Source organism: Equus przewalskii, chromosome 24 (genome assembly GCF_037783145.1).
Source record: "Equus przewalskii isolate Varuska chromosome 24, EquPr2, whole genome shotgun sequence".
Classification (NCBI taxonomy): domain Eukaryota; kingdom Metazoa; phylum Chordata; class Mammalia; order Perissodactyla; family Equidae; genus Equus; species Equus przewalskii.
Genome location: NC_091854.1, coordinates 14,470,315 through 14,481,664, shown reverse-complemented (window position 1 = coordinate 14,481,664; position 11,350 = coordinate 14,470,315). Strand labels below are relative to the sequence as shown.

At 41.0% G+C, this 11,350-nt stretch overlaps 1 protein-coding gene across 1 annotated transcript; it reads right to left on the bottom strand.

The window, feature by feature from the left end:
* Positions 1-544: 544 nt before the first annotated feature.
* Positions 545-9,216, bottom strand: GNG5 (G protein subunit gamma 5). Its single transcript, XM_008529691.2, has 3 exons — positions 8,749-9,216; positions 4,939-5,083; positions 545-765 (listed from the first exon to the last, which is right to left on the bottom strand). The coding sequence occupies exons 1-2, from the start codon at positions 8,827-8,829 to the stop codon at positions 4,958-4,960; spliced, it is 207 nt and encodes a 68-aa protein (XP_008527913.1). The 5' UTR covers positions 8,830-9,216; the 3' UTR covers positions 545-765; positions 4,939-4,957.
* Between the last annotated feature and the right edge of the window lie 2,134 nt (positions 9,217-11,350).

The following is an 11,350-nucleotide window of genomic DNA, read 5'->3' as shown; positions in this document are numbered from 1 at the left end:
TTTACCAAAGACTTAAAGCAAAGCTGCAAATTATTAAAGCTAATCTTTGGTTCCTTTCTTCTTTCCACTTTGTACCTCATTACATTGTAGTTTAATACTCCAATCAGGAATTGTCTCAAGCTCTAGTTTTTCTTACATCCTCTAATGGAATTCTTAGGTCCAGTGTTTGCTCTACTATTCTTATTAGGAGAGCCGTCTGTTCTGAAGTAACTAACTTTTAGGTCTAATGGTAATATCCCTACAAAGGAGTTTATTAAAAATATTTGTTATTAAAACAAAACCCTGTAAATAACTCATGGATAGAAACTGTAGTATTATTATCAGCCTCTTCCTGACCCTTCAAAGAATAAAAGTTTGCCATTTACCTTTAATTCCCTAGCAATCTTGCAAATATAAGACATAAAGTTATGTGAGAAGATTTGGTGGAACAAACACTAAAAACTTAACCCCTTCTTAAGGACAATGGAAAACTGCCATTTATCTTAGGTATTCAAAACAAATAAATACATAGTGTACTTAATACCAATAATTAAGCAAAAAAAACTTTTTATACTAAGTATTTTATTGTATGCTGCTGCCAGTGTATATAAAATAATTACCCTTGTGAAATAGAAATTCATGAAAATTCAGAGAGGTAGATGTTAAGGACTGACAAAAGCAGAAGTTTGTATAGTATGGCACGTGTTACAGGGATAAGCTTTTATACAGGCTTCAAATTCAGCTCTCCTTTGAATTCACTGGTTCATGAACAGTGGTTTAGAAAACCTGAAATGGAAAAAAAAGTGAATTAGGGCAAAAGTCTCAAAGAACAATAGTCTTTTCTGAATAGCAGTACATCTTGTATTACTTTTAGGGCATTCATATTAATGTCAGTTTATACAAGTGCTTTCAGTTAAACTAAGTCTTTTAAAAAAAGACATAGAGTTTGTAGGAAGAAATGAGAATGCCTATAGTGTAAAATGTAATTTAATTTTCACAACCACACGGAACTATGTATCATTTATGGTTCATAAATAAAGAGATTTAAAGAGTAACTTGCCAAGATCATTTCCAAAATATACTCTATCCCAATAAAAAAGGTTGATATAAAAGTCTCTAAGTTGAGAAAAATCTGAACATCCCTAGGAAATGAGCAATAGTAGTGAGGAGAGCAGTTTGGCAATATCTACTAGGAAGAAGATGCAATCACACTTCTATTTACCTAGGTAAACCTATACACAAAGAGAAATATGTACGTGGACATTAACTACAGCAGTGTTTCATTAGTAAAGAACTGGAAATAGCCTAAATGCAACTCAACATGGGTATGGATAAATAAGCTTAGGTTTTACACATGGTGGAATACCATACAGCCATTAAAATGATGGCAATTAACATGGATCAACACAGACCTCAAAAGTAATGCAATAGTTATGCCTTAAAGAAACAATAGCTATGTTTAAAAACTATAAAACACAATAAATATATGTAGTAAAAAGTAAAAACATGGGCATACCAACTTCAGGATAAGTTATCTCTATGGAAAGGTAGAAAAAGTGTATCTTTCATTTTTAAAAATAAGGTAAACCATTTAATTCAGGATGGTAGATACATGGTTCATCTTTATAGTTATTTGAAAATTTTAGATATTCCATCACAAAAATGTTCAAGAGGCTGGTGAAAAAACATGTTTAACTTCACTTAACATGTACGATAATCAGTGCAAATTACAAAAACAAGATAGGCAGAAAATAGCAGCAAATAGGCTCAGATCTGTTTGGCAAGGGCCCAGCAAAAACATTCTCAAGCTCCAGATGGAATAATATAAAAGTTTAATATAAGACTAGTGTCATTACATTTTAAATGTCATCCCTTATTAAATAATTTTACTTCTAGAAATTTATCTTAAAGAAGTAATTAGGTAAAGTATACATACAGGTACCAAGATACTGGCCTCAGTGAAGCCTCAAATTTGCAAACTTCAATATTCAATGCAGTATAATTAAGTTACATAAGTTATAGTACCTCCACTCAACATCTCATTTACAAAGAATATTTAATGAAATAAGATAATTCATGTTTTTTTAAAAGCAGAACAAAAAACTGTACATACTATGATCCTCACTATTTTTAAAAATACATAAATCTTTTTCTTTTGAAAGAAAAAAAAATATAGGGGCCAGCCCCATGGCCAAGTAGTTAGAGTTCCACAGGTTCTGCTTCGGCAGCTCTGGGTTCGCAGGTTCGGATCCCAGGGGTGGACCTACTTTACCTATCAGCCACGCTGTGGAGGTATCCCACATACAAAATAGAGGAAGACTGGCACAGATGTTAGCTCAGGGCTAATCTTTCTCAAGCAAAAAAAGGAGGAAGACTGGCAATGGATGTTAGCTCAGGACGAATCTTCCTCACCAAAAATAATTATATATATAATCTGTTAACAAGAGTTATTTCTAGGCATGCAAATCATGGTAATTTCTATTTTCCTTGTACTAGCTGTTGCAAAATTATCTATTTTTTTAATTATAAAAGCTATGAGTATAAACACTCAAATATAGATTCTTCACATCTATGCCACTTGGTATGGGCCTAGGACCACCAGCATCAGTGTAACCTGGGAGCTTGTAAGAAATGCAGATTCTAGGGCCTCACCCCAGACCTACTGAATTAGAATTTGCATTTTAACAAGGCGAACTGTAGATACATTCAAGTTTGAGAAAAAATGCTTTTACATCCAAATATTCTTTTCCTAGCCCAAAGTGTTTCAAATCATATCCACAAAGGTGTTTTATTATACTGCCAGGATTAATAGCCATTATTTTACTTTGACATCTGGGTTCTTATCCCCACCATATCTGTAACCTTAAACAAGTCATAGACTCCTGTGAAATGAAACTATTAACAGCCAATTAAGAAGCCAGATGTCTTAATAGTATTTTATATCAAACGAAAATAAACCACTTTAGGGGCCGGCCCTGTGGCCAAGTGGTTAGGTTTGCACGCTCTGCTTTGGTGGTCCAGGGTTTCACCGGTTCAGATCTTGGGCACAGACCTAGCACTGCTTGTCAGGCCATGCTGAGGTGGCATCCCACACAGCTCAACTAGAAGAATCTACAACTAAATATACAACTATATACTGGGGTGCTTTGGGGAGAAGAAGAAGGAGGAAAAAAACCACTTTGGAAAGTGAATACAACACAAATAGAGGTTTAAAAAGAATCTTTAATAAGCCATAAAAATAAATTTCCAAAAACTGCCATGAAGAATTAATGTTGCCAGAAGCAGGGAAGTATTAAACTGTTAAATATGAAGTTGCTAGACTATTAAAAAGAATTACTTCCTCACGGAAAACCTGTTACTCAAAGGGTTTTTTTTCCTGGTGTTTCAAAAATCTTAACCAACTTAACCAATCGTTGTACTTACTGGCAACATGTTGTACTTATACATGCTTCCTGGACGCTCTCAAGTCTACAAAGCTTAATTAGGGAGGGCACAACTATGTAACATGGTATTTTAGGAAGCAGCTTCCTGGACTTTGAGGAGTTAGAATGTTTGTAAAGGGCGTGTGCCACACAGTCTTCTTTTTTTTGTTTTAAGCACTACAGTCATGCTTCCTGTAACGACGGGGATATGGTGTGAGAGATGTGTCCTTAGGGTATTTCATCTTGGTGCAAACATCAGAGTATACTTATGAAAACCTAAATGGTATAGCCTATTACATACCTAGGCTGTATGGTACTAATCTTATGGGACCACTGTCATATATATGGTCCTCTGTTGACCAAACCCTCGTTATGTGGCGCATGACTATTTTAAGGTTGCTTCTCATAGGTCAATACTGGTGAGTCCACACCCTGACTAAAGTACTCTGAATTTATAAAAGGTAGTGCCCTTGGATTACATTTTGAATTATCTGCAGTGTGTTGTGGGTCATACCTCTTTTGAACATTATGTTTTTACACACGCTGGCATTTGAATTGGAAAGTACAGATTAACATATAAGCATGCTTTAAACCAGCCCATCCTTTAGTTTCTTAATCCTCTGAAATCCAATCCACTGCCTATCAACATGAACTCACATGCTTCATTTCCCTCGTTTTATCTTTACTTAACAAATAGGAATATGGGGCCAGCCCGGTGGTGCAGCGGTTAAGTGCGCACATTCTGCTTCAGCAGCCCAGGGGTTCGCTGGTTCGGATCCCAGGTGTGGACATGGCACTGCTTGGCAAGCCATGCTGTGGTAGGCGTCCCACATATAAAGTAGAGGAAGATGGGCATGGATATTAGCTCAGGGCCAGTCTTCCTCAGCGAAAAGAGGAGGACTGGCAGCAGATGTTAGCTCAGGGCTAATCTTCCTCAAAAAAAAAAAAAAAAGGAATAAAAAGTAAAACCTGTTATTCCCAACTCCAAATGCTGACACCATGTCAGCTTATTGAACTATCTCCTGATTTTCTCTTGTGTTCACAAATCCAAATTCTTTGCTATGCTGCCCTATTATAGCTGGGTTCTATTAGAGCAATAACATCAGAATTAATCCAAATTAATTGGAAGTACTTTAAAAGTCATCCCCATAAACACTGCAGATTTTTTTAACTGGCTAAATATTTGCTACATACTCAAAAATTAAACCAGTATTCAGGGACCCCAAATATAGCATTAGGTCAATGCTGTAAAAGGTAACATCTTGTCACAGCAGTGACATTTTCTACTGACTCTCCCATACCCTCTTTATGGTTATTAAATCCTCTTTTTATGATAAAACAGAAACAATTTGTCTTCAAGACTACTAAATCAGCAAGTTTCATCAATCCTCACTTTCCTCACAAAAAGACTGGAAACTTGAAGTGCTAAACAAAAGCGCATGGGATGATCTTGGTCACCTGTAAGTCCTACAGAGACAGACTTGACGAGTTATTCCTACTACGTGGGGTTCTGTTGTTTTAACGTAAGGAAACTTACCTTCCAAAGATTGGTTTTACTACAAAAAGGAACAGACTTTCTGGGGTCTGAAGGGATTCGTACTTGAAGACACTCCAGTCAGCAGGGGGTCATGTTGAGCGTTCTGCAGACAGAACTGTTTCAAATCTGCAGCGGCCTGGGAAACCTGTACAAAACAAGGGAGGAGTGAGTGAGAATGTTTTGATGAAGGTCTTCTCAAATCTTTCAAAATACCCCCAGTACACACTTTTCTTAACTCAAAAGAAGATGACATACTAACTGAAGATCAACAGCCATACCAGGCTCTTATGCTTACAACACTGCATGTAAATAATTCTAGTTTACAGTATGTTTTGTTTTGCTTATTAGAAACATCAAATGATTCAGTATATATAAACAGTACGACTCCATTTATCTGCAAAGCATAGCACAGCTTGCTAGTTTATTACTAAATAGGCTGTGCAAGTACAACCTTGAGGGTATGCAGCATCTTGTTTTTTATTAAAAGCAGTACACAACATTAGAGGTTAAACAAAAAGCGTTAAAATTCTAGTTCTAGAAAACGATTACTTCGTCTTGAAAGCAGTATTACTGGAAAAGTGCTACTGTGGATGAACATCATGTTCTAAATCTGAACCATTCAGTTCATTGTTTTGGTATTATGTACCATCAGTTGTTTAATGTTACAAAACTGGACAGTGACAGCTTTCTGCTCAGTGTCATGTGACTGAAAGACTGATAGCAAACCTTGGTTTAACTTCACTGAGCAGCATTCCTTTAAGAAACTATATTTGTCTTAAATGTGATTTACTAATTTTCATATATGTATGCAATGTCACTCAAACAGAACTTAAGGGACTTTTATGGCTTTATCGTTATTTTGTTTATATCCTGTATCACTTAAACATCTACTATTTGTATATATTCTGGTTAAGGTAATGCAAGATACCAAAACAATGAACTGAATGGTTCAGATGTAGAACATGAATGACTAAAAGATGACCCAAATGAAAACAATATCCTAAGTCTTGAACTGAGTTTTAGGAAGATGGGAAAACCATTTACTTTATTCTCAGTTTTAACTCTCCTCAAGGACAGTGAGAGCAGGTGTCCAGTTTGCCTGGGTATTCAGCATTTGAAATGGAGGAAAGAGTGTCACAAGTGCTCCCTATACCAAGAAATCCTGCAGATTACAGTCGTACCCAGACGTTAACCTGATAAAGGGATCCATCATCCTGAGAAGAATCCAAACTTCGTGGAATCTGTTTGTCTCTTTGGCTCATACAACAGCCCACGGTAATGTGTTCCATAGGTCTACTTAGCAACTATGTAAAGAAGTAGTTTTTAAATACCTGGTAACAAGTATTATGACAAATGGCCATCCTGCTCCCCTCAAAAGAATGTGTAGCTAAAGGGGGGGGGGGGGCAGGAATGGGTGTATCATTTTTCACAACGTTATAACTTGGTTTCATTTACTTTAACCAGCAGTGAGGATACAGTAAAGTTTCCGTTAATTTTCTGCCTAAAGTGTAGGAAGGCTCCAAGTTAACTCCCTTTCACAAACATCTCAAGCACCACTATGTGCCAAATATACTTCTAGACACAGAATATGCAAGAGCCAGGTCCCTGCTGTTACAGAGCTGACAGTTCAAGGGAAAAGGCAGGAGCTCTGCAGAAAAAAAAGAGTGGTTTGTTAGATTGTAACCTGAGGGGCAGTGTCTCCGAGGAGGTGACATTTAAACTGAGATCGCTGACAAGAGATCCAGCCAAGTAAAACCATCATCGAGAAACTAATTCCAAGCAGTGGGGAGAACCGAGACAAAGGCTCTAAAACTGGAACAAGCTGTGAGCCAAAGCACTGTAATCATCACCATCCAGGAGGTTGAAACTCTATAATCCTGACAATTATTAGTGTCCTGGGTTGGCAATAAAGTGTATGGTCACCCTACATATGGGAGAGTTGTCAAGCATTTGTGATAATTTTTATCAGCTGTACTCAAACAAAGATTTAAACAGTAAACTTGTGCTAGTTTACAAATAAAATATCACAAAAAAGCACCTAGCACAGACTCATAGATAAAATAGATTCACAAAATGAAATCAAACCAACCACGTTTTGCAATGGGTCTAAAGAAAAGCTCATTTAAAGTTCCAAGGTAGGATGCCCTCCCCTCCTTGCTACAGCCCTAGTGTGAGACAAACCAAGAACTCTAAAACCAAAGCACTGGTGGTGGCATTAATGATCCCAATCCGAAGCCTCCTAATGAATTAGGTATATGAGGCAGGCATCTCTCTGCAGAGCTTTCATGGGGGACTAGTATTTTCATGGTAAAGCCATGGGAGGAGTACTTTAGTCTGAGGGCTTCATCTCATTTTCTTTAGAGACTAGGACTAAGCACCCTATTTATAGGTACTGCTTTCAACCAGCCTTTTTTTTTTGCCCCTTCCCCTTATTTTTTTCTTTCCTGGGCCATTCCAATGTACCATAAAGGCACAACTGAATGATACTGTAATGATTAGTTAAGAAATATATGATTTCGAATTTCAGTGTTAAATCCAGCCAAGATAACCATAAACTACTGGGATGAGGTAAGAATCTGGAGATTAGAGAAAAGGATTGCAAACAGCAATGGAGTCTACAGCACTAAAAGGACAGGAAGGGAGGGGAATCCACACCAAGACTAATGGGAACTAACTTTCCCTCCTGAGGTGACCACAACTGAGTAAGCTAGGTCCCTGACATTTCTACTTAAGGAAGTAGGTAAATGGGAGACCATTTTACTCCACAAAACATTTGAGGGAGAAGTAAAGACTAGCCTGATGAGTACAGAATCAAAGCATTTTGGAAATTGGCTGCTTCTTTCAACAGAGCGCATGATTTATATATTCTTCTGTTTCTTTTTTTAATTACAGTAAGTGTTTCACATGTAAGGTGACTTGCACCACAAAAAAAGCCAATCCACTGAGGATTTAAAAAATCAAGAGAAACTTGGAACAGCACTTGAAGGTCAGGTTATCATACCAACACACACAGACGGCTTTCCCCCAAAGTAAATACCCAAGACAAGGTCAATGCTAACTAGACGCCAAAGTACATAGGACTGGTCCACCCTAACCGCGTCCTCGGGTATGCGGACCAGTGATATCCCCAAGGTCAGATCACAGCAAACTGTGCCAAAGAGCTATGAAATGCACGCTTTGGACGAGGCTGTGCAGGGCATCTGCGGTAACGTGAGACTCGGGAACACTTCGAAAACACGCTTCTTTAACCTATAGCTTAAGTTATGCCCAAGAATTCGTTTTCAAGTCTGTTTTCGGCGGATGAGAGGAGCCCGAGGTAACAATCTACTATAAAGGGACTGGGTTTGGGAAAGTTCTGAACAAAAGAAAAATACTGTTCTGAAACAAAAGTTGGATGACACCCCGTCCGGCGGCGAGAGGCGGAGGCTGGCAGAGGGTCGGGCAGGGCGCGGACGGCGCGGGGCAGCAGCTGTTGCGAGGGGAGCCGCGGAGTCTCTGCGGCGAGAGGGCGGGAGGCAGAGAGGGAGGAGGACCGGAATGCGGAAAGCCGCCGCTCAGCCCAGGGCCAGCCCGCCTTGGAAAGTCCTGAGGCGGAAGGGCGCTCCAGCCGGCCCCCCAAACCCCAGCGCCGGCGCGCCGCTACTTCTCTCAGGCGAGCTGCTCGCCGACCGCCAACGCCGAGCGCGCGTCCAAACCCGGGGAAGCGAGAGCCGGACGCGGGTCCCGCCCGCCCCGGCCAGCTCGGCCTCGGGGTCCCACCCGCTGCCGCCACCGCCCTCTCCTCCCCCTCGGCCGCCCGCCCACGCCCACCTTCACGCGGTTGAGCCCGGCCTCCAGCCGGAGCTGCTGAACCACTTTCTTCATAGCGGCGACGCTGGAGGAACCAGACATGGCGCACACGAGAGCCGAGCCGACTCGTCGCTCTGTGGGGCGGGCGGGCGGGCGCGGGTCCGCGGGGCCAGACGGCAGGGCAGCGCGGCAGGGGGCGGGGCTCGGAACTTTGTGTCTAAGTTTCCGGTTCTTCGCCCAGCGGCTCCACCCTCGGCGCGCATGCGCGTCCTCCTCGGCCCGCGGTGCCAGCCTCTGGCCGCGGAGAGAGAGCAGGGAGCGAGAAGGGGCGGAGCCGACGGTGGGCGCGGCAGCGGCGGGACTCGAGCGCGGCCGGACGCCCAGCCTCCCTCCCTCCCTCCCTCCCTCTCCGGGAGGCCCGCTTGGGAGAGGTAAGGAAAGAGCATGGCGGCCTCCCAGACTCGCGAGCGACTCTGAGGAGGGCTGGTGAGGGCAGTCAGGTGCTTGAGGGCGTTTGTAAAAGGCCTGGTGGCAGGGTGACGAGGAGGTGCCACTCCTCCCGACGGAGTTGGAGGCGGAGGTTGAGGGGAAGGGAAGGAGAGCGCCCAGCCGGGGCGTAGGAGCGAGAAGGGTCCGGCGCGGGTCACTGGCACCCTGGCCCCTAGAGACGTGTCTCTCAGGGACCCGAGTTTGTCCGGCGGGCGGCCATCCGCAGCCCGCTTCCCCACCGTCGGGCCCCCGAGGCCTCAAGAGGGCGCGGAGGTGGCTAACCGACCGAGGGGGGCGGGCGGCGGGAAGCAGGCAAAAGAGGAGCTTCTCAAGGTTTCCTCTGTCTCCTCCCATCTCGTGGTTTTCTGGAAGTGGTTGTGAAGAAGCCATGGTGCGGGCTGAGGATGACACCTGTCCCTTTTTGTTATCCATTTCATTTGGGGGATTCACGCTTATTGTACTTTAAAAAATAAAACTTTTCGTGTTTCGGGAAAGTTTGTTCTTTTGTAATTCATTTGTAATTTATTAGCTGCTGCTTGAAATTGATCCTCGAAGGAGTTTCCTGGAGAGACAGCAGGATCTAACCAAAATTGGTTCAGCCAGTGCATGATTCGCCCATGGAAACGTATGTGTTATGTCATAGCACTTAGGACGAATGTTTCCTGTTCTGTTGGTGTCGTCCATCAACGAATACGCTGATGTTTTCTAAAAACATGAATAATTTTGTTAATACATTTCAAATTTTTTTCATAGTGAGAAAATCTATGTATAATTTGCTCTGTGACAACAAAGTCTAAATTATTTGCCAAATAGTTTGAATCATTTCACAAAAATGTACAGGGTACTTTAGTATTTTACTTAATTCATCCAGTGGATGTAATGTCTAGGGTTATAAGCCGGGGTTGGAATTCTGGCTCTATCATTTCGTGTCCCTGGGCAAGCCACTTAACTTCACCGCACCTCTGTCTCTTCATTTCAAGGTGAAATGATGAAGATTGCCAGAGTTGTTTTTGACACTGAAATGAAATTGTATATGTAAAGAATATGACAGATATCTCAATAAATGTTGCTTCTCCCTCTTCCTCAGAAGTATTTTAAATTATTTTGCTTTTGGTGCCTTGTTAACTAATCTCATTCAACTTTACAGATTTATAAAATTAAACAGAAATATCTTTCCTCAAAGAATGTTCCATTTCACAGTAGTTGTAGAATATGCCTCTAAACTCTAAGGTAAGAATGGTCAAATGTAGTGCTAGAAGGGATTTCCGGGAATCTGTAGCCCAACTCCCTCTTCTGTGAGGAAGAGTGTTGAATAAGTAAAGCCAGCATTGTTTTAAGCTTACAAGTTCTCAGAAAAAGTGTTTTTGTTAAATTACTGCAGAGAGAGACCACAGAGTTTGGATTGCTGTCTCAGATATCATCTTAGTTTTTAAGTGTCTATCTAAAAAAGGATTCAATTTAGGATAGGAAAGAATAAAAGAACATTTTAAGTTCAGTTGCATCTGTAGTGATTAGCAATAAATACAGTTTATGAACTGTCAGTATCTCTTAAACCATGTTCTTTGACCTTCCATGATGATTTAAAACATTTCAAAGACCTTACCAACCTTACCTAGTTCACATATCAGACGGTTAAAGACAGGCCTGTTTGTAAAAACAATTTTGACACCAAGAACATCCTTAAAACCATCAATAGCAAGAAAACCTGGAAATCTGTCATTTTCTGTTTTGTCAGCAGAGCGTAGTCAACTTAAATCTTCACCTTCTTCAATAAATACTCTTAATTCTTTAGTTCACTAGGTCTAAACTCAGTAGTTGAATAAATAAAATACTTTAAGTTTCGAGTGCCTTTCTTTGTAGGTTAACTAAAACTGAATCTCTTTTTAAAGGGAGACTCACAATTAATTCTGACCTCTTTCTCCAGGAGTGAGTTTATTCGAGTCTTTTTATAGTGGCTAAGCAAATTGAGGTTGGAGAGGATGGGTGACTTGCCCAGTTATACAGCTAGTTTGTGGTAGAGACAAGACTGGAACTGAGATCTCCTGCTTTTTATCTCATCATGTGTAGGTAATGTATTTCTTTCCATGAAGCTGGTCATATATTGGAATAATAATTAGTTTTCAAAATTGGGTAT